Consider the following 24791-nt stretch of genomic DNA (forward strand, 5'->3'; position numbering starts at 1 on the left):
TTGCCAACTTCCTGTTGATTTTTGCTGAGCAATGTAGGTGTATGAAATTTAGGTCTAAGTCAGACCTACATAGAGTTTTTTTTTTCATGTCCCTACGACATACCTAACGGAAGTTACACAGTTTTTTATTAGATAGCAATTTTTGCCAGTCCTGATGTGTGTGTTAAATTTGGTGAGTTTTGAAGCATGTTAAGGGGGTCAAATTACAGCTCAAAGAGGCAGCGGTATAATAATAATAAAACCTTAGAAATACAATAGGGTCCTCTGTCCCAAAGGGACATTCGGTCCCTAAATATAAAAGGTTTTGTTCACCATACAGTTTTAGTCCTTGAAACCCCCAGTGTGAGTTTTGCTATTAAAACGGACACTACGGTAAAAACTGCAAACTAAAATCCTTGACTCAACAATACTTTGAAAAGAAGCAATTACTTGAAAAAGTATTCTATGTGATGTTTAATATCAAATCAAACAAGGAGTGACACTCCTGCAGAGAACCAAGTCCTCGATCGATACATCAGTCGTTAGGACCCACAAACCGGACAGTCGGGATGCCGTAGATTGGAATGCTCTGAGAACACAATGACCTTGATGAACGAGAACGTTTGTCCGATCTAGTCGATTACATCGTTTCTAGATCTCTCAGCTCGGATGAGAGGCAAAGTGTCCTGAGACAAACTCAACAGTCCTCTCTAGGTGGTCCTCAAACGAGCCTTCCGTCGTTGCTTCCAGTCATCCCGATTCTCCATACATTTGGCCAGTTCCTTGGTACTCTGAGCTCCTGGATCCTTCTTGAGTGCGTCCACGTATGTTAGTGGGGGACGTCCTCTTGACCGATGCCCATGTGTTGGTCCCCACAGCACCAATTTGCTGGCTGGCGGCTCCTGATGCCTTTGGCAGTGTCCTGCTAGTCTCATTCTCCTTACAGCAATCTTCTCGCTCACCCTTGGTATTCCCTTGTAGAGGATTCAGTTGGTTAGGTGTGCACTCTTGTTGATGTAGCATCCTGGTGTAGCATCCATCCAGAGACTTCTCCAGGGTTGGCTTCAGGGTCCAGCATTCGCTGCCGTAGAGAAGAACGGACTCAACTGTCACGTAGAACAAGCTGAGTTTGATTTGGCGGGGGAGGTTGGAGTCCTTTACACTGGTCATGCCGTTCAGGGCCCTCCATGCAAATGCCTTCCTCACTTTTAGATTTTGCTCAGTTGAGTTGACCCATGCACCCAGGTATTTGAAGTCCTCAACTTCTTCCAGCACAGTGCCTCCTGGTGTTACCAGAGGTTGATGTTCTGGTGGAACGTTGTAGGTCTTGACCTCAGTTTTTTTGGCATTCAGCCTAAGGCCAACCTTGGCGCACTCTAGCTGTACCCTGTGTAGTAGTTCTTGTGCTTGTTCCATGTTGTTGGAGAGCAGACGGATGTCATCTACATAGTCAAGGTCTGTCAGGACCACTGCCGGTTGTCGACTCGACATCCTTGGTGTTGGCGTGAAGCCAAGTTCCTGCTCTCGCCCATTGATTGCTTTCCTGAGCACATGATCAAGGACTATGAAGAAGAGGAAAAGGGCGAGTGTCCAGTTGAGATTAAATGATTGTCTAGAGAAATTGATAGAACGTTGGTCAGATCTAGTCGATTAGATCGCTTCTAGATTTCTCTGCTCTGATGAGAAGCAAAGCCTCCTGAGACAAACTCAACAATTCGGTTGTGATTAAATGATTGTCTAGAGAAATTGATAGAATAGTTTTTAAGCAGTTTTGAGAAACACAACTTTGTCATGTCAGATACGTGTTTCCTTTCTGGACTTACGTTGCTTCTATGCAGCGTTATCCCAGGCTGCCAGGTCAGTGTAGACTTTGTGCTCAGGAAAGCTGGGGTACTGCAAGCAGATCTGACACAGTCTCCAGCGCCACTCGTACATTTGCACCTTCCAGTCCTTCCTCCATTGCAGATACTCGCCATAGCGCTTGGTGTCGCCTGCCAGCTGCTGCAGGTACTCGGCGAGTTCTTTCACAGATGCAAACTGGTCCACGTGGATGAAAGAGTGCGGCGGTGTCACAGCCTCGTAATCCGCCACCGGCGGTCCCAGGACGACCGGCACCGCCCCAGATTTGTAAGAATTCAGCCACAGTTTCTCTGTGATGTAATCTTTGGCGATGCTGTTCTCGAAGGCCAAATAGAAGTAGCAACGAGATATTGCAGGAAGAAGGTCTTCGGTCGCAAGAGGATTCTTTGACCAGAGTCCATAGACCTTTACTGGAATGACAGCATTGAGTTCTTTGTACACTTTGCTTCTTCTGTGGGAATCCTGGTAGTTGCTAACCACCCAACAGATCAGATCCGTTTTATTCTGTGGAATGTCCTCTACTGGATCTTCAGGGTCTCGAGGTAGAAACTCACCGTATGGTATGGTAACATCTGCGTCCCTCCTGTAGTTCAAGGTGAGGTTAAACACGCCAGCTAATCTGCTCCGGTCCCCGTTATGCACTGGGGACTCCAGAGACATCCATGCCCACCTCTGGCCCGGCGGCCTCTGAAGCTCCAGGGGAAGTTTCTCCTTTCCTGTTACCAGCTCTCGGTTATGGAACACCACCACGTTCGCTTCCAAAAACAAGGACCTCTGCGCCACGACTCTGCAGTTTGGGATTTTGCGCAGGTCCCAGCACACATCCCCGTGGAGGTCAAAAGTTCCGCCAAAGGGCCAGTGCCACAGCAAGATGGTCACATTGGCTTGCCCTGAGTTGACAAAGAAGAAAGCAGCTGGCGATAAGGGTCCTTTCACCCAACTGTAAAGAAGACCCAGCGTTAGAACGCAGGAGATGCAGAGGAAGAGGTACTTCTTCATTGAGGCAGGTGTGGAACGGTTGCAGTCCTGCAAGAGAAATGGATGATTATTTGCTATACAGAATTAATTATTGTGCAGAGACTCATTACAGTTAGACACTTTTGACATCATAGTAACAATGACACCGAGAAGGAAAGGAAGTGAACAGACGATATGTCGAATCGTGCCAGAGAATGAGTGACGTTCCTCAAAGTAACTTTGGTAATCATGTTTGTGATAAAACCGAATTAGCGAGAGAAGTCTGGATAGAATACTGCGATAATTGTTGCTCTAATATAAGTTACTTACAGAAAGTTAGCAATGGCTTTGGGCGGAATATTTGGATGAACCTCAAATAGACTTAAACCTACGGCGGTACTTTTGTTTTCCAACTCCCCACTCTTTGTATCGTGCAGTTTTCAAATCAATTTTCTGCCAAAGTTTGCCACAAAGTGCATCTGGTTCGTGCATCTGGTCAGGATGCTACCCGGACGCCACCCTGGGGAGGTGTTTAGGGCACGTAGGAGGCCACGGGGAAGACCCAGGACACGTTGGGAAGACTATGTCTCCCGGCTGGCCTGGGAATGCCTCGGGATCCCCCTGGAGGACCTGGAGGAAGTCGCAGGGGAGAGGGTAGTCTGCGCTTCTCTGCTTAGGCCGAGTTCGGATAAGCGGAAGAAAATGGATGGATGGATAGATGTTAACCAGTTTCCAAAAGAACTTAAAAGATTCTTGTCTTGTTTTCCATACATGGTAGACATAAGGAAGAACCAAGATGCAGTTTCCCTCTCACCCTATACTCTGGAGCAATGTTCCAAGCATGGGTGGAGAGCGACCCCATCACCACAGGTATGAGTGTGAGGTTGAAAATGTGGTGTTTTTTTGGCAGAGGGACTACAGTGGAAGATTTCAGACAGGGCCAAGGCCAGGCCCTGGTTAAAGATTCTGTTCACGATTCCAGACATCTGGCCCAGACAGTCCATTAAAACCCATTCCGGGACACCGTATGGTCCGGCGACGGGTTGACAGTCCTCTGTGTACGCCTAACCTCAAGGTCTTCAATAGTGAGGATTAAGTTACTGTGGGCTGTGAGGTCTGGTCTGGTCGTCTCCAGGGACACCACATCAAAGCAGGTAAGTGGGGTTCCCCTTCAGCAGTTTCAGGGTTGGTTGTGGTGGACTCCCTGCCCCACCTGTCTGCCATTATTGCTGTCCAGCTTGGGCTTTCTGATGCCTTTCTCTAGGTCTGCTGGACCATGCCGTAATGAGCAACCACTCGACCTCCCAGGTCCTCCAGGTGTTTCAGGTTTGAGTAGATGTCTGTCCACTGTGATTGTGTCAATGCAGTTTTTGATACAACACAGCATTTGGGTCTGTGGACACATTCAGCTCCTTAGGTTCAAATATGTTCCGGTTTGTCCACTGGAAACAGTCGATCAGGCCAAGTTTTAACGGTCATGGTTCAATTCACATTCTCGGTTCGCATTAGAGTACACTTTGTTCAGTTTTTGCTTGGTCAAGTCTCCACATCGGAGGTGCACAGATCTAGGATACATGCTTTGCTGTTTGCTAATGCTACACTATGTAAACGTCTGGTACCGGAGTTATTAGCAAGGGTCTGATGGTCGTATGGAACAGGCTGGGTTAAACGGCACTCCGACTCGGCAGACTCTCTGACCTTATGTTGCCTTTGTCATCTCTGAAATGGTGAAAGCCGGGAGTCCTCGCTATGTTCACCGGGATCTTGTTAAAGTGGATCGACTCAGCTATTACACTTGCCTTGAGGAAAACTCCAACTACAAAAAGGTCACCACGGCGGTAGCTGGAGCTTGCCGGACAAAATATCCTCGAACGGAGTAGAAATATGCAAAAAGAGCCACAAAATGCTCCGACTGCTGGAGTGGCAGAGGCCGCAGAAACCGTACCCTGTGCCGTCCCCAAGCGAGTCTATTGTTCCTCCCGGGTAATCAATCAATCAATGTTCACTTATTTAGCCCTAAATCACGAGTGTCTCAAAGGGCTGCACAAGCCACAATGACATCCTCGGCTCATATCCCACATCATAGCAAGGAAAAACTCAACCCAATGGGACAATGAGAAACCTTGGAGGGGACCGCAATTTGGAATGTGGACTCGTCAGACCGCAGAACACTTTTCCACTTTGCATCAGTCCATCTCAGACGAGCTCGGGACCGGCGAAGCCGGCGGCGTCTCTAGGTGTTGTTGATAAATGGCTTTGGGCTTTGCATAGTAGAGTTTTAACTTGCACTTACAGATGTGGCGACTACCTGTAGTTACTGACAGTGGTTTTTCTGAAGTGTTCCCGAGCCTATGTGGGCATTACACACCGATGTCGCATTTTGATGCAGTACTGCCTGAGGGATCCAAGGTCATTAAATGTTACGTGCAGTGGTTTCTCTGAACATTTTGATGATTTTGGAGACCTAAGATGGCGAAATCCCTAAATTCCTTGCAATAGCTCGTTGAGAAATGTTGTTCTAAACAATTTGCTCACGCATTTGTGCGCAAAGTGGCGACCCTCGCCCCGACCTTGTTTGTGAATGACTGAGCATTTCACGGAAGCTGCTTCTATCCCCAATCATGGCACACACCTGTTCCCAATTAGCCCGTTCACCTGTGGCATGTTCCAAATAAGTGTTTGATGAGCATTCCTCAACTTTCTCAGTCTTTTTTGCCACTTGTGCCAGCTTTTTTTGAAACATGTTGCAGGCATCAAATTTCAAAGGGCCTAATATTTGCAAAAAAATAAAGTTTTCCGGTTGGAAAATAATAATAACATTATACATGAATAGAAATTATTATATAATAATAATAATGAATATTTAGTGCTAACAGTGCAGACACACACACACACAACATGAGGCAAGATGGAGCAACTTCCTGTAAGCAAGCGGAAGTATCTCTGATGATATCTCATGTCGACCACATCTCAGGTCCTCATCGTCACCACTTGACTGATGTTGTCACGTAAATATAGAGTCGCTTCGAAGGGATTTGATTTTTTCTGAGGCCCGGACTCATAAAAAAAAGCGACATTTATATAAATAGCAAACATCGAAACCATAAATAAAAACAACGTTTTCATAAATAACAACCAGTAATACCATGAATACTAGACATTATTTTAAAATATTTATAAACAACAAACAATAATACCATGAATAATAAACATTATTTACACAAATAACACCCAGTAATACTATCATAATAACTATTATTTACATAAAAATAACAACCATTGAGACCACAAATAAAACCATTATGTACATACACCTCAACCAGTAAAACATGCATAAAAACATTTGCATAAATAACAACCAATTATACCATAAATAAAAAAACATCATTTACATAAATAACAACCATTCAATCCATAAATAGAACAACTTTTACATAAATAATAAATAACAACTATTAAAACCATAAATAAAACCATTACTTACATATATAACAACCAACAATACCATAAATATTACTTGTATATTTTTTTATATTTATGAATATTTACATAAATAACAACCAATAATACCACAAATATCACTCATATATATTTTTTTATATTTAGGAATATTTACATAAATAACAACCAATAATACCATAAATAATAAACATTATTTACACAAATAACAACCAGTAATCCTATTGTAATAATCATTATTTACATAAACAACAACCATTAAGACCATAAATAAAACCATTATTTACATAAGCAACAACCAGTAAAACATGCATAAAAACATTTAGATAAATAACAATCAATAAAACCATAAATAATAAACATTATTTACATAAACAACAACCAATTATACCATAAATGATAAAAAACTATTTACACAAATAACCAGTAATACTGTTTTAATAACCATTATTTACATGAATAACAACCATTAAGACCATAAATAAAACCGTTATTTACATAAACAACAACCAGTAAAACCATAAATAAAAACATTAAACAACCAATAATACCATAAATAATAAACATTTTTTACATAAATAACAAGCAGTAATACCATGAATTAAAACAACATTTGCATAATTAACAACCAATAATACCATAAATAAAAAAACATTATTTACATAAATAACAACCATTCAATCCATAATTAAAAAAACTTTTACATAAATAATAAATAACAACTATTAAAACCATAAATAAAACCATTACTTACATAAATAACAACCAACAATACCATAAATATTACTCATGTATATTTTTTATATTTATGAATATTTACATAAATAACAACCAATAATACCACAAATATTACTCATATATATTTTTTTATATTTAGGAATATTTACATAAATAACAACCAATAATACCATAAATAATAAACATTATTTACACAAATAACAACCAGTAATCCTATTGTAATAATCATTATTTACATAAATAACAACTATTAAGACCATAAATAAAACCATTATTTACATAAGCAACAACCAGTAAAACATGCATAAAAACATTTAGATGAATAACAATCAATAAAACCATAAATAAAACCATTATTTACATAAACAACCAATAATACCATAAATGATAAAAAACTATTTACACAAATAACCAGTAACACTGTTTTAATAACCATCATGTACATGAAAAACAACCATTAAGACCATACATAAAACAATTATTTACATAAACAACAACCAGTAAAACCATAAATAAAACACTGAACAACCAATAATACCATAAATGATAAACATTTTTTACATAAATAACAAGCAGTAATACCATGAATTAAAACAACATTTACATAAATTACAACCATTAAAATCATAAATAAAAACATTTACGCAAATAATAACCAGTAATAATATTATAATAAGCATTATTTACATAAATAACAACCATTAAGATTACGAATATAACCATTATTTACATAAGCAACAACCAGTAATACCATTGATAAAAATAACATTTTCATAAATAACAACCAATAATACTATTGTAATAAACATAATTACCCCAAAAAAACTAATAAAACCATAAATAAAAACAACGTTTACATAAATATCAACCAGTAATACTGTGGGAAAAAACATTATTTCCACAAACAACAACCAGTAATACCATGAATAAAAACACATCAATAACCAATAATACTATTAATAATAACAATTATTTATGTAAATAACAACCATTAAAACCATGAAGAAAACAACATTTACATAAATAACAACCTATAATACCACGAATAATAAACATTATTTACGCAAATGATGTTTATTATTTTAATAATGTCGTAATAAACATTATTTACATAGATAACAACCATTAAAACCATAAATAAAAGCAAACATTCACAAAAATATCAACCAGTAATACCATAAAAAATAAACATTATATTCTATAAACAAAAACCAGTAATACCATTAAGAAAAAAAAAATATTTACACAAATAACAACCACTAATATCGTAAATAAAAACATTATTTATATACATAAAAACCAGTAATACTATTATTATAGACATTATTATAAAAATCATAAATAACAACCACTAAAACCATAAATAAAACACATTATTTACATAAATAACAACCGGTAATAACATAAATGATAAATATTATTTACATAATTAACAACCAGTAATACTATTATTATAGACATTATTGTTATAAAAATGATAAATAACCACTAAAACCATTAATAAAACACACTATTTACATAAGTAACAACCAGTAATACCATAAATAATAAACATTATATTCTATAAACATAAACCAGTAATACCATTAATAAAAATAAAAAAATTTGCACAAATAACAACCACTAATGCCGTAAATAAAAACATTATTTGTATAAATAAAAACCAGTAATCCTATATAAAAAAATATTATTCACATAAACAACAACCAATGATACCATGAATAATGAACATTATTTATATAAATAACAACCAGTAATACTATTATTATAGACATTATTATAAAAAATCATAAATAACAACCACTAAAACCATAAATAAAACACATTATTTACATAAATAACCAGTAATACTATTATTATAGACATTATTGTTATAAAAATGACAAATAACAACCACTAAAACCATAAATAAAACACATTATTTACATAAGTAACAACCAGTAATACCATAAATAATAAATATTATTTACATGAATAAAAAACAGTAATACCACGAATAAAACACAACATTATTTGCATAAATATTAAGTAGTAATAGCAAAAATAAACTATAATAAAACATTTTGACATAAATAACAAGCAGTATTTGCAGTGCTTCAACTCGAGCTGTCAAATGATGAATTCTTTAACCAGATGAATCACACTTTTGATTAATGACAATTAATCACAGTACATTGCTTCCTTGCATAATCAACTTTATTTTGAAAGCATTTTGTACTTCCTTTTTCAGATCAGAACCTTCCTGAATGTTTGGAGTGCTGAAGGACGGAGTGACAAGTAAGCCCTGACACTGGTCACATTTTTTTCATCTAATAAATACATCTGGGGAATAAAATAATAAATAAAATGAATTTAATTAGATTAAATTGAATTAAATTAAATTAAATTAAATTAAAATTTCCCCTGGGAGATGAATAAATTACTCATGACTTCTGAATATCGACGGTCTTAGTGCAAAACCTGAAAAATTCAACAGAATTTCCTGGTTTCATTCCATTTTTGCGTCTGAGCAAATGTTTTTTCCGGACCTCCAAACTAAAATGCTGCACTTAAAAAGGTTTTGCAGCATTTTCGATCAAATCTAATCTCTCGGCGCCAAAGACAAAAGTTCCCTTTCTGTGCGGGCTGAGATATTTTTGCACAGTCTTAAATCATGAAAGTGTCAGCCTGTTGCCAAATTCCATTTATTGTGTGAAATGTGACTTTTTTTTTTAGCTGCAACCACGACTACGTCTCCACATTTTTACCAAAATCACACATTTCCTGGAATTTCCACATTTCCCGGTACTTTATTCCTCTGCTCAAAATAAATGGACATTTTTTTTAAAACATTTTTCACAACATTCCTTTTATTTAGTCATCTTGGTGCAAAAGTTTGACAATTTAGGGCATTGTCGAACTACCTTCATTTGAATGGAAAGTTCCAAGAAATTTCCTGGAAATTTTTCCGCGAAACCCGGAATTTTTGAAAATATTGATACTAGCACAAATGTCCAAGATGGTACGACTGGGTTGGTGTGGAGAATGTTTGGAATCGGTTGAAAAAATGCTGAGGTAGTAACAGTTTCAATTGAGAACGGGTATTTCAGAATTCCTGGAATTTCCGGAAAAACGGGAATTTGTCCGATAAAACCCCATTCACGGTTGAAAAATATAGCATTGTAGTTGCCAACACTGAAAGTCAATTGTTGTATTTGTGAGAATAGGGGGCCTAATAGGGGGGACAACACTGAAAGTCAATTGTTTTATTTGTGAGAATAGGGGGCCTAATAAGGGGGACAACACTGAAAGTCAATTGTTGTATTGGTGAGAATAGGGGGCCTAATAAGGGGGACAACACTGAAAGTCAATTATTGTATTGGTGAGAATAGGGGGCCTAATAAGGGGGACAACACTGAAAGTCAATTGTTGTATTTGTGAGAATAGGGGGCCTAATAAGGGGGACAACACTGAAAGTCAATTGTTGTATTTGTGAGAATAGAAGGCCTAATAGGGGGGAGAAAATTCCAGGAAATTCTGGGGAAACTGTTTTGCGTTGAACATATGGGAGTGGATGGCTGAAAGGTCGGAATCAGGTTTGGAAAATTGTGCAAAAGTTTGAGCATTTAGGGTATTGTCAAACTACTTTCATTTGAATGGAAATTGAAGAACAGGGATTTCGGAATTCCTGGATTTTCCGGAAAAACCCAAAACGGTTGAAAAATGTGGTACTTAAATAATTGAACTATTACATCCATCCATCCATCCATTTCCTACCCCTTATTCCCTTTTGGGGTGGCGGGAGGCGCTGGCGCCTATCTCAGCTACAATCGGGCGGGAAAAAAAATAAATAGACATTAGAAAAAAATTTTTTTCCCAACATTCCTTTTATTTTGTCATCTTGGTGCAAAAGTTTGAAAATTTAGAGCATTGTCGAACTACCTTCATTTGAATGGAAAGTTCCAGGAAATGTCCTGGAGATTTTCCGCGAAACCCGGAATTTTTGAAAATATTGATACTAGCACAAATGTCCTAGATGGTACGACTGGGTTGGTGTGGAGAATGTTTGGAATCGGTTGAAAAAATGCTGAGGTAGTAACAGTTTCAATTGAGAACGGGTATTTCGGAATTCCTGGAATTTCCGGAAAAACGGGAATTTGTCCGATAAAACCCCATTCACGGTTGAAAAATATGGCATTGTAGTCGCCAACACTGAAAGTCAATTGTTGTATTTGTGAGAATAGGGGGCCTAATAGGGGGGACAACACTGAAAGTCAATTGTTGTATTTGCGAGAATAGGGGGCCTAATAAGGGGGACAACACTGAAAGTCAATTGTTGTATTTGTGAGAATAGGGGGCCTAATAAGGGGGACAACACTGAAAGTCAATTGTTGTATTTGTGAGAATAGGGGGCCTAATAAGGGGGACAACACTGAAAGTCAATTGTTGTATTTGTGAGAATAGGGGGCCTAATAGGGGGGGAGAAAATTCCAGGAAATTCTGGGGAAACTGTTTTGCGTTGAACATATGGGAGTGGATGGCTGAAAGGTCGGAATCAGGTTTAGAAAATTGTGCAAAAGTTTGAGCATTTAGGGCATTGTCAAACTACTTTCATTTGAATGGAAATTGAAGAACAGGGATTTCGGAATTCTTGGATTTTCCGGAAAAACCCAAAACGGTTGAAAAATGTGGTACTTAAATAATTGAACTATTACATCCATCCATCCATCCATCCATTTCCTACCGCTTATTCCCTTTTGAGGTGGCGGGAGGCGCTGGCGCCTATCTCAGCTACAATCGGGCGGGAAAAAAAATAAATAGACATTAGAAAAAAAAAATGTTTTCCCAACATTCCTTTTATTTTGTCATCTTGGTGCAAAAGTTTGAAAATTTAGAGCATTGTCGAACTACCTTCATTTGAATGGAAAGTTCCAGGAAATGTCCTGGAAATTTTCCGCGAAACCCGGAATTTTTGAAAATATTGATACTAGCACAAATGTCCAAGATGGTACGACTGGGTTGGTGTGGAGAATGTTTGGAATCGGTTCGAAAAATGCTGAGGTAGTAACAGTTTCAATTGAGAACGGGTATTTCAGAATTCCTGGAATTTCCGGAAAAACGGGAATTTGACCGATAAAACCCCATTCACGGTTGAAAAATATGGCATTGTAGTCGCCAACACTGAAAGTCAATTGTTGTATTTGTGAGAATAGGGGGGCTAATAAGGGGGACAACACTGAAAGTCAATTGTTGTATTTGTGAGAATAGGGGGCCTAATAAGGGGGACAACACTGAAAGTCAATTGTTGTATTTGTGAGACTAGGGGGCCTAATAGGGGGGAGAAAATTCCAGGAAATTCTGGGGAAACTGTTTTGCGTTGAACATATGGGAGTGGATGGCTGAAAGGTCGGAATCAGGTTTAGAAAATTGTGCAAAAGTTTGAGCATTTAGGGCATTGTCAAACTACTTTCATTTGAATGGAAATTGAAGAACAGGGATTTCGGAATTCCTGGATTTTCCGGAAAAACCCAAAACGGTTGAAAAATGTGGTACTTAAATAATTGAACTATTACATCCATCCATCCATCCATTTCCTACCGCTTATTCCCTTTTGGGGTGGCGGGAGGCGCTGGCGCCTATCTCAGCTACAATCGGGCGGGAAAAAAAATAAATAGACATTAGAAAAAAAATATTTTTTCCCAACATTCCTTTTATTTTGTCATCTTGGTGCAAAAGTTTGAAAATTTAGAGCATTTTCGAATTACCTTCATTTGAATGGAAAGTTCCAGGAAATGTCCTTGAGATTTTCCACGATACCCGGAATTTTTGAAAATATTGATACTAGCACAAATGTCCAAGATGGTACGACTGGGTTGGTGTGGAGAATGTTTGGAATCGGTTGAAAAAATGCTGAGGTAGTAACAGTTTCAATTGAGAACGGGTATTTCGGAATTCCTGGAATTTCCGGAAAAACGGGAATTTGTCCGATAAAACCCCATTCACGGTTGAAAAATATTGCATCGTAGTCGCCAACACTGAAAGTCAATTGTTGTATTTGTGAGAATAGGGAGCCTAATAGGGGGGAGAAAATTCCAGAAAATTCCGGGGAAACTGTTTTGCGTTGAACATATGGGAAGAGTAGTGTGGGTGGATGTCTGAAAGGTCGGGATCAGGTTTAAAAATGGTGAAAAAGTTTGAGCATTTAGGGCATTGTAGAAATCCTTTCATTTGAACGGAAATTTCCTAGAAATTTCCCGCAAAACCCAGAATTTTTGAAAATATTGATGTTAGCACAAATGTCCAAGATGGTACGACCGGGTTGTTGTTGGAATTTTTGGAATCGGTTGAAAAATGCTGACATAATAACAGTTTCAATTGAAAACGAGTATATCGGAATTCCTGCAATTTCCGGAAAAACGGGAATTTGTCCGATAAAACCCCATCAACGATTGAAAAATGTGAGAGAAGTTAAGTCCCTACCTTTAGTCAAAAGTGATTTATGACCCCCCATAAAACAATGATTTATGACCCTCAAGGTCAAAGGTCAATGATTTATGACCCCTCAAGGTCAAATGTTAATGATTTATGACCCCTCAAGTTCAAAGGTCAAAGTCAAAGATCAGGTTCAAAGGTCAGGTTCAAATGTCAAGGTCAAGTGGGTGTGGCTTACCCGGAAGAGGGTGGAGTTAAGACCTGCGGTGGGAGTGGTTAAACCAGGAAGAGGGTGGAGTTTTAAACAGAAAGAGGGCAGAGTTAAGACCTGCGGTGGGAGTGGTTAAACCAGGAAGAGGGTGGAGTTAAGACCTGACAGGGAACAGAGGAGGGTTCAGTTTTTTTAAGAAAGCAATGTCATCTGAGCAGCATGTGACCATATATTTGATAGTTTAAATGTTTACGATCGTTTGAAACAACTTCCAGATTTCGATGTATTGATGGCTGGGAATGTTACGTGTGGAGATGTGGACACGCACGCACTTCACACACACACACACACACACACACACACACACACACACACACACACACACACACACACACACACACACACACACACACACACACACACACACACACACACACACACACACACACACACACACACACACACACACACACACACACACACACATTCGTACGCACTGTTATTACCATGTTATTAGACATTGTCTTAGTCATTATTTGGAGCTTTATACGTTAGCGTAAAGACTTTGTTCGATTCGGTCATGATTAGTGAAACGCCTGTTTCGATTGATAAAAATAATAAAACTTACATTGACGCTCCGCAAAAAAGTCGAGTGTTTCTAAATCGTATTCAGTTTTCAGCTAAAAGAAAGAAGAGACGGAAGCCCTTTCTCGATATTTTCATCGTTATCTACCGTGGATTGGGAAGTTTTTGGTGGACACGCACACACACACGCACACACACACACACACACACACACGCACGCACGCACGCACGCACGCACGCACGCACGCACGCACGCACGCACGCACGCACGCACGCACACACACACACACACACACACACACACACACACACACACACACACACACACACACACACACACACACACACACACACACACACACATTCGTACGCACTGAAACAACTTCCGTACCTCACGAAAACATATTTAAACAGATGGAAAAAACTATCGCAGAACACAGTGTCACGTAGCAACTGGTCTTTACGGTCGTTTGAATCAACAGGTCAGTTTGGGGGACAAAAGGAGGGTTCAGTTTTTACTGACTTCCCATCTGACAGTTTAAATGTTTATGACCGTTTGAATCAACAGGACACGCACGCACACACACACACACGCACGCACACACACACACACACACACACACACACACACACACACACACATTCGTACGCACTGAAACAACTTCCGTACCTCACGAAAACATATTTAAACAGATGGAAAAAACTATCGCAGAACACAGTGTCACGTAGCAACTGGTCTTTACGGTCGTTTGAATCAACAGGTCAGTTTGGGGGACAAAAGGAGGGTTCAGTTTTTACTGACTTCCCATCTGACAGTTTAAATGTTTATGACCGTTTGAATCAACAGGACACGCACGCACACACACACACACGCACGCACACACACACACACACACACATACACACACACACGCACACACACACACACACACACACACACACACACACCATTACCTCTGCTTTACCATGTTATTAGACATTGGTTTAACTCCATTTAAGCATTTAAACGTTAAAAGCATTGCACTTGTACGACGTTGTAATACTTTTTTTTTACCAGCCGATGACGACGAAGTGAAAGACGATGAACTTTGCTTAAACAGTCTTACAAAGTTGGAAGATGATTATCGAGGTGTGTTTAAACCTTCGAATTATTTAATATTGTGTGTATTCATTATTTTGTTTTATAGAGGATTTGCCGTAAGATCCTAACGCGATCGTTTTAACACAATCGCAGTCTGGTGAGTCAAATGATTCTCATTTTACAAGAAAAAAAACATGCGGTATACGATACATATATACATATATTTACTTACATCTCCGGCTCGCTGGTCTCCCTTAAAGCTGGCGGGTCCGTCAACGGCCGTTCCAGGCAGAGGAGAAGGCTTGATTGTGCCAAAGACTCCAGACATCGAATCCTTGCTCCGAGGGGAAATCATCGAAAACGACGGTGAATGTCCGACAGGCACCCGCTGTAAGTTTTTCTCGTTTTCTGTAAGCTTTTTTAAGATTCTCAGGAGCTTTAAAGAGCTCCTCTCATTCCAATGTCTTTCGCTCAAATGAATTTCGCGCCTAAGGGGAATGGGCGGGGACTGATTCCGGAGGTGGGCGGTTGTTTCCGCCAAGCAACCTTCTGGTTGAAATGGAGTGTGGATCAAGATGGATCCCTACTCTATATTCTTTTATTTAACCCAATGTTTTTTAAATACGTGTATAATGCTTTATATCCTATGTGTTGTGAATTCCATCCTACAATATCTTCCAAGGAACCCAAAGAAATGTTACCACACCTCCCGCTTTATTTATTCTATAGATTGCCTGAACTATTTCATAAACTAAATCTTGTCTTGTTTCTGATGCTATGTTTTTTATGCTCATCAATGCATTGTTGGACTGCGAGCACACAACTACTTTCCTTGCTTTGTTTTCCTCTATCCAGTTAACTGCCATATAAATTGCTACCAATTCCCCCGTAAAAACAGATAGTTTATCACTGATTATTTTATTTAATACTATGTTTCCTTGTGGGATAACTGCTACAGCTCTTACCTTTATTTTTTTTTTATATAGTTTTTGATGCATCCGTATATATCATATCTCAATCCATTTTTCTATCCGGTAACTATTTAAATTTCTATTCTTTAGTAATTGCATGTTTTCTTTTGGGTTATCAAACATCCACGGTGGTATTGCAGGCATTGGTACTGTAGGACTAACTTTAATATTGTCAATTTTAACTTTATTACATATGTCTCCTATAATCCACCCAAAACTATTCTTTTTTGTTTTCTCTTTTTCTTGGCAGATTGGTAACACTGGACAAGTCGGATATCCTTGCTTGGATCCTTTTAAAGTTGCCCGATAAACTGCTGAGAGTTGATCTCTCCTCTTGTCCAAAGGTTTTTCGTTCATTTTTACTTGTAATACTGGCACTAGGGTTGATGTAGTAGCTCCACAACATAACCTTAAAGCCTGTGACTGGATCCGGTCTATTTTCCCAAGTCATGTTTTTGAAGCAGATTGGTAAATAATGCATCCGTAATCAATAACAGATGGAATTAAAGTTATAAATATATACATGTATTGTTTTCAACGTTAACCTATCAGCCCCCCAATCATTACCCCTCAAAGCCCTCATTATATTTAACACCTTTTTACTTTTTCCCCTATTTTTTTATTTTCCGGAAGGAACACTCCTGAAGGAATAAATAAAGTACTATCTAATCTAATCTAATCAAATCTATTTTGCTGATGTGAGTTGACTAGTTCATATTTTTATCAAACCATATTCCTAAATATTTAAATACTTGTACCTCTTCTATATTTTCACCTTAGAGTTTTTATTTGGAGCTTGTTTGGTACTTTTGTCTTTGTAAAATGTATGACTTTTGTCTTTCCAACAGAGAATCTTAAACCTCAAGCCGTTCCCCAGTCTTGAACATTATTTACCACTTTGTTAGTTTTTTGATTATTTCTTTTGACTCTAAATAATATACTAGTCTTTCATTAATCTTTTTTTTTTTTCCATTACTTTTCCCCAAATTTATAATTTCCTGCCTCTTCCGGGTCTTACCCTGACTTGCATATTGGAATTGTTACCGCTAATTTTCCCCTCTGCCGGTCATTTTCCTTCTTCATATATCCTGTCATATCATTTCAAGACCACTTCTTTGACGATGCTACCTAAGTTTTTGATCATTTGATAACCCGCTAGGTCTTTCCCCGGTGACGTATTTTTAACCTTTTTCAAAATTCGAACCATTTCATTCAAAGAAAATGTCATATCCATAGTGTTGGTAAAGCTATTATCGTTGTCTTCCATCATTTCCCCAATATTTAAACTCATTGTTTTTTCTCTCTTTTGTTTTTCCACATTTCTCAAATTATCATTACTGTGCACTTTAACACATTTTTTTTGCTAAAGGTTCTGCTGTTTCTTTACCCGTGACTACATCTTCTTTAATAAATGTGGCACATCATCCTCTTTACCCTTCATTCCTATCTTTACGAATCGTTATATATCCTTTTATTATAAAGTTAAATTTTGGCTTCAGCCCTGTTTCTTGAATACAAATTATACGTGGTTTAGTTTTCATATTTTTAATATATCCCTTTAATTCATGTTCGGTTGCTATCAAACTTCTGGCATTCCACCGGACCATTAACAGGGTGTTGGAATGTGGTAACATGACTCCGTCACGTCTACTCTCCGTAGTACAGCTTGCACCCGGTACCAAGATAGTTCTTTCAACAACTTTGATGCTGCTTTGACAATTATTTTGATCTTCTCAGTCTTATTTTTACTTTCATTTTGTATCAAAGCTGAGTTGTGCTCTCTGGTTTATTTTGCAAATGAACCGACAGAACATGATCATGTACAAGACTCGCCTACCCACAATGCACTGCAACCCAACGCTCCTGGTCGGATGTTTTTTTCGGGGTTCATGGAGAGATGCGGTAAAGAGTGGTAGCCAAGACACACGGTCACACACGGTCACACACGGTCACACACGGTCACACACGGTCACACACGGTCACACTCGGCAATTATTTTGACCTGGGGAGCAGATATAGAGGAAAAAAAATTTGTCTGGGGGGCCGGGATATCTGATTTTCAGGTACAAAAAACTTCACAATGACACAAAATAAACACAACAGTTAAACCTCACACTAAAAAACAAGACATTGACTTGTACGTTCAAAAGACAGAATAGAACAAGTCAAGACATGCAATGCCATCTACAAAATGTTATGTAAATGTTAGTCATTACACACGCGGCTATGGTTTTGATGTATTTGTTACAGACATGTTTACGTCAAGTAACATCACATGGTTCCATTTGCACCTTTCAACAAATCTGAAAAGGAATATTAAGAAGTAAAACTTATATTTAATCCTACCTCTTCTCCGAGCACACGGTGACCGTACATACGGGTCGAAAAATGTTGACCTAATTCAGCATTTCTCAAAGTGTGGGGAATAGAGACATGACAGGTGGGGCGCGAGGAAAGGGAGGAAATTTTTTATTTTTGATTTTTTTTTTACTATGCTTTCATTTTCTATACACACTGTAAATCACTTTGTGATTCTGTCTGTGAAATCCGCCGTATAAATAAATGTAAATTACTTATTTTTCCTGTAGGCTTTAAATTTCTCGGCAGGAGCGAAAGTTTGACAGACATAGCAACAGTAACTTTTGCAGGCAGGGCTAAGAGGAACAAACTTTCGCGCGGATGGGTAGCAGGCTAATGTGCGGACCACAATTACACAAAATGGATACATTTGCAACTCGCACCTCAAAGGTCTGCGGAGAAACAAAAATATGACGGGTCTAATCAAACAAAAAGTCAACCTAAAAGAAAATATGGCGAAGGGTATCTTGCTCTTGGATTCACGGCAGCGGAGGTGGGGGCAGAGGAGAGACCCCTGTGTGTTCTTTGTCTAAAACGGCTAGCAGCAGACAGCCTGAGACCCAACAAAGCAAAGAGACAACTCGAGACCACACATGATGTCCAATAAATTGTTTTGTTGGGGCGATGGGGGTAGGTGGGCCTTGAGTGTAAAGTGGTGATGACAGAAAAAAAAAAGTTTGAGAAGCCCTGACCTAATTGTACGGATCTCACTTTAAACGGCAAACCGATCATTTAAATGTTTTCACTTTGAATATGAAACGAGGAGTAAAATGTACAATATTATCAATTATTTCACAAGGACATGTTTTAAGGATATTGTACAGTATCATTAAATCTAAAATGAATGTGATCACTTTCAGGATCATTTTATTTTTAGCCAGTAAACAACTGTTATGTACTTTTGAATCGGGTTTTCAAAAAAAAAAAAAGGGAGGGACAATCAAGGATCAACAATGGCACGACTTTCACTAACTTGCGTGAGGTCAAAAGACAAGAGATTTTAGACCAATGCTGCTTTGGATCTGTTCCTGCTAAACTAGTAAGTGACTTTCAATGCTCAAATCAGAATAATAATACTAATTTTAGCTACTGGAAATTTGTGTGGTAGCAATAAATACCCACCAGCGCGATACTTTGCAGTTCCACACTGACCAACCACGCAACAAACTCAAAAGAACTGTACAAGGAAAAACAATGCAGTGACTTCAAACTGCAAATATAAGGTTTGAGTAAAATATGTAGGTTGGTGTGAATGTTGTCCGTCTATGTTGACCCTGCAATGAGGGGGCGACTTGTCCAGGGTGTACACCTCCTTCCACCCGATTGTAGCTGAGATAGGCGCCAGCGACCCCCACGTCCCCAAAAGGGAATAAGTGGTAGAAAACGAATGTAGGTTCCTACTGTGGAAAGTTCAGTAATACAGAATCATTGTGGCATTATCGTGTCAGTTGGACGCTATATGCGCTAGTCCTCATGGTAAATGTGGTTTTCCTTTTGGGAAAACGCCATCGCTTTGGTTCACTGGTGCGGCCAATATAAACCAAAACTGAAAATTCTTAAGTGGGGCTTTAAGTAGAGTTTATAAATCTTGTATCTGTGCCACATATAGCCTTATTTCAGTGTCAACAGTCTCCAGCTTACTTGCTACACATGTTTTGGCTCTGCCCATCCCTGTGCAGTTATTGGACCGACATTTTTAATACTTTGTCTGATGTTGTAATTACCTACTAGGCCTTCTTTGCCTTTATTTGTTGTTGTATCTTTATGTTAGCAATTGGGACTTTTTGAATGAAATTGTCTGTGGCTCCATGTTAACGAAGTTGCCTGTACTATTTGACTGATGCATTTTATTGATTGATTTATTAGCAGTAATTGCACAAAGGCATTCTTCTTCTTTTAGTTTTCTGACAGCACGTAGGCGTTCGCATCAACTTTCGTCTTTTTAACAAATGGGTAAAGGGGGAATGATGTATGCCGTAAAACTAGTTGGCACATTTAATATTTAATAATAATGAATATTGTAAAATTCTATAATTTTTGTTATTTAAAGGGGAAAACCCGATTCAAAAGTACATAACAGTTGTTTACTGGCTAAAAATAAAATGATCCTGAAAGTGATCACATTCATTTTAGATTTAATGATACTGTACAATATCCTTAAAACATGTCCTTGTGAAATAATTGATAATATTGTACATTTTACTCCTCGTTTCATATTCAAAGTGAAAACATTTAAATGATCGGTTTGCCGTTTAAAGTGAGATCCGTACAATTAGGTCAGGGCTTCTCAAACTTTTTTTTTTCTGTCATCACCACTTTACACTCAAGGCCCACCTACCCCCATCGCCCCAACAAAACAATTTATTGGACATCATGTGTGGTCTCGAGTTGTCTCTTTGCTTTGTTGGGTCTCAGGCTGTCTGCTGCTAGCCGTTTTAGACAAAGAACACACAGGGGTCTCTCCTCTGCCCCCACCTCCGCTGCCGTGAATCCAAGAGCAAGATACCCTTCGCCATATTTTCTTTTAGGTTGACTTTTTGTTTGATTAGACCCGTCATATTTTTGTTTCTCCGCAGACCTTTGAGGTGCGAGTTGCAAATGTATCCATTTTGTGTAATTGTGGTCCGCACATTAGCCTGCTACCCATCCGCGCGAAAGTTTGTTCCTCTTAGCCCTGCCTGCAAAAGTTACTGTTGCTATGTCTGTCAAACTTTCGCTCCTGCCGAGAAATTTAAAGCCTACAGGAAAAATAAGTAATTTACATTTATTTATACGGCGGATTTCACAGACAGAATCACAAAGTGATTTACAGTGTGTATAGAAAATGAAAGCATAGTAAAAAAAAAATCAAAAATAAAAAATTTCCTCCCTTTCCTCGCGCCCCACCTGTCATGTCTCTATTCCCCACACTTTGAGAAATGCTGAATTAGGTCAACATTTTTCGACCCGTATGTACGGTCACCGTGTGCTCGGAGAAGAGGTAGGATTAAATATAAGTTTTACTTCTTAATATTCCTTTTCAGATTTGTTGAAAGGTGCAAATGGAACCATGTGATGTTACTTGACGTAAACATGTCTGTAACAAATACATCAAAACCATAGCCGCGTGTGTAATGACTAACATTTACATAACATTTTGTAGATGGCATTGCATGTCTTGACTTGTTCTATTCTGTCTTTTGAACGTACAAGTCAATGTCTTGTTTTTTAGTGTGAGGTTTAACTGTTGTGTTTATTTTGTGTCATTGTGAAGTTTTTTGTACCTGAAAATCAGATATCCCGGCCCCCCAGACAAATTTTTTTTCCTCTATATCTGCTCCCCAGGTCAAAATAATTGCCGAGTGTGACCGTGTGTGACCGTGTGTGACCGTGTGTGACCGTGTGTGACCGTGTGTGACCGTGTGTCTTGGCTACCACTCTTTACCGCATCTCTCCATGAACCCCGAAAAAAACATCCGACCAGGAGCGTTGGGTTGCAGTGCATTGTGGGTAGGCGAGTCTTGTACATGATCATGTTCTGTCGGTTCATTTGCAAAATAAACCAGAGAGCACAACTCAGCTTTGATACAAAATGAAAGTAAAAATAAGACTGAGAAGATCAAAATAATTGTCAAAGCAGCATCAAAGTTGTTGAAAGAACTATCTTGGTACCGGGTGCAAGCTGTACTACGGAGAGTAGACGTGACGGAGTCATGTTACCACATTCCAACACCCTGTTAATGGTCCGGTGGAATGCCAGAAGTTTGATAGCAACCGAACATGAATTAAAGGGATATATTAAAAATATGAAAACTAAACCACGTATAATTTGTATTCAAGAAACAGGGCTGAAGCCAAAATTTAACTTTATAATAAAAGGATATATAACGATTCGTAAAGATAGGAATGAAGGGTAAAGAGGATGATGTGCCACATTTATTAAAGAAGATGTAGTCACGGGTAAAGAAACAGCAGAACCTTTAGCAAAAAAAATGTGTTAAAGTGCACAGTAATGATAATTTGAGAAATGTGGAAAAACAAAAGAGAGAAAAAACAATGAGTTTAAATATTGGGGAAATGATGGAAGACAACGATAATAGCTTTACCAACACTATGGATATGACATTTTCTTTGAATGAAATGGTTCGAATTTTGAAAAAGGTTAAAAATACGTCACCGGGGAAAGACCTAGCGGGTTATCAAATGATCAAAAACTTAGGTAGCATCGTCAAAGAAGTGGTCTTGAAATGATATGACAGGATATATGAAGAAGGAAAATGACCGGCAGAGGGGAAAATTAGCGGTAACAATTCCAATATGCAAGTCAGGGTAAGACCCGGAAGAGGCAGGAAATTATAAATTTGGGGAAAAGTAATGGAAAAAAAAAAAAGATTAATGAAAGACTAGTATATTATTTAGAGTCAAAAGAAATAATCAAAAAACTAACAAAGTGGTAAATAATGTTCAAGACTGGGGAACGGCTTGAGGTTTAAGATTCTCTGTTGGAAAGACAAAAGTCATACATTTTACAAAGACAAAAGTACCAAACAAGCTCCAAATAAAAACTCTAAGGTGAAAATATAGAAGAGGTACAAGTATTTAAATATTTAGGAATATGGTTTGATAAAAATATGAACTAGTCAACTCACATCAGCAAAATAGATTTGATTAGATTAGATTAGATAGTACTTTATTTATTCCTTCAGGAGTGTTCCTTCCGGAAAATAAAAAAATAGGGGAAAAAGTAAAAAGGTGTTAAATATAATGAGGGCTTTGAGGGGTAATGATTGGGGGGCTGATAGGTTAACGTTGAAAACAATACATGTATATATTTATAACTTTAATTCCATCTGTTATTGATTACGGATGCATTATTTACCAATCTGCTTCAAAAACATGACTTGGGAAAATAGACCGGATCCAGTCACAGGCTTTAAGGTTATGTTGTGGAGCTACTACATCAACCCTAGTGCCAGTATTACAAGTAAAAATGAACGAAAAACCTTTGGACAAGAGGAGAGATCAACTCTCAGCAGTTTATCGGGCAACTTTAAAAGGATCCAAGCAAGGATATCCGACTTGTCCAGTGTTACCAATCTGCCAAGAAAAAGAGAAAACAAAAAAGAATAGTTTTGGGTGGATTATAGGAGACATATGTAATAAAGTTAAAATTGACAATATTAAAGTTAGTCCTACAGTACCAATGCCTGCAATACCACCGTGGATGTTTGATAACCCAAAAGAAAACATGCAATTACTAAAGAATAGAAATTTAAATAGTTACCGGATAGAAAAATGGATTGAGATATGATATATACGGATGCATCAAAAACTATATAAAAAAAAAATAAAGGTAAGAGCTGTAGCAGTTATCCCACAAGGAAACATAGTATTAAATAAAATAATCAGTGATAAACTATCTGTTTTTACGGGGGAATTGGTAGCAATTTATATGGCAGTTAACTGGATAGAGGAAAACAAAGCAAGGAAAGTAGTTGTGTGCTCGCAGTCCAACAATGCATTGATGAGCATAAAAAACATAGCATCAGAAACAAGACAAGATTTAGTTTATGAAATAGTTCAGGCAATCTATAGAATAAATAAAGCGGGAGGTGTGGTAACATTTCTTTGGGTTCCTTGGAAGATATTGTAGGATGGAATTCACAACACATAGGATATAAAGCATTATACACGTATTTAAAAAACATTGGGTTAAATAAAAGAATATAGAGTAGGGATCCATCTTGATCCACACTCCATTTCAACCAGAAGGTTGCTTGGCGGAAACAACCGCCCACCTCCGGAATCAGTCCCCGCCCATTCCCCTTAGGCGCGAAATTCATTTGAGCGAAAGACATTGGAATGAGAGGAGCTCTTTAAAGCTCCTGAGAATCTTAAAAAAGCTTACAGAAAACGAGAAAAACTTACAGCGGGTGCCTGTCGGACATTCACCGTCGTTTTCGATGATTTCCCCTCGGAGCAAGGATTCGATGTCTGGAGTCTTTGGCACAATCAAGCCTTCTCCTCTGCCTGGAACGGCCGTTGACGGACCCGCCAGCTTTAAGGGAGACCAGCGAGCCGGAGATGTAAGTAAATATATGTATATATGTATCGTATACCGCATGTTTTTTTTCTTGTAAAATGAGAATCATTTGACTCACCAGACTGCGATTGTGTTAAAACGATCGCGTTAGGATCTTAC

At 38.3% G+C, this 24791-nt stretch overlaps 1 protein-coding gene and 2 long non-coding RNA genes across 4 annotated transcripts in view; 1 reads left to right on the forward strand and 2 right to left on the reverse strand.

The window, feature by feature from the left end:
- Positions 1–435: 435 nt before the first annotated feature.
- LOC133557467 (alpha-(1,3)-fucosyltransferase 7-like) overlaps positions 436–24791 on the reverse strand; it is a 34888-nt gene continuing 10532 nt past the window's right edge. For both annotated transcript variants that reach the window (XM_061907938.1, XM_061907937.1), the window contains exon 2: positions 436–2865. In XM_061907938.1, the coding sequence (XP_061763922.1) occupies positions 1810–2838 (1029 nt within the window). In that variant the 5' untranslated portion in view covers positions 2839–2865 and the 3' untranslated portion in view covers positions 436–1809. The remainder of the gene's footprint in view (positions 2866–24791) is intronic.
- On the forward strand, positions 14881–16768 carry LOC133557029 (uncharacterized). Its single transcript, XR_009807650.1, has 2 exons — positions 14881–15671; positions 16503–16768. It is a non-coding gene; the product is annotated as an uncharacterized LOC133557029 (long non-coding RNA).
- Positions 23421–24791, reverse strand: part of LOC133557030 (uncharacterized) — a 1908-nt gene continuing 537 nt past the window's right edge. The window contains exons 1-2 of the long non-coding RNA XR_009807651.1: positions 24518–24791; positions 23421–23686 (exon numbers count right to left, since the gene is read on the reverse strand). The exon at positions 24518–24791 is cut by the window's right edge and continues 537 nt beyond it. This is a non-coding gene — a long non-coding RNA (uncharacterized LOC133557030). The remainder of the gene's footprint in view (positions 23687–24517) is intronic.

The sequence above is a fragment of the Nerophis ophidion genome, linkage group LG08, assembly GCF_033978795.1.
Source record: "Nerophis ophidion isolate RoL-2023_Sa linkage group LG08, RoL_Noph_v1.0, whole genome shotgun sequence".
Lineage (NCBI taxonomy): Eukaryota > Metazoa > Chordata > Actinopteri > Syngnathiformes > Syngnathidae > Nerophis > Nerophis ophidion.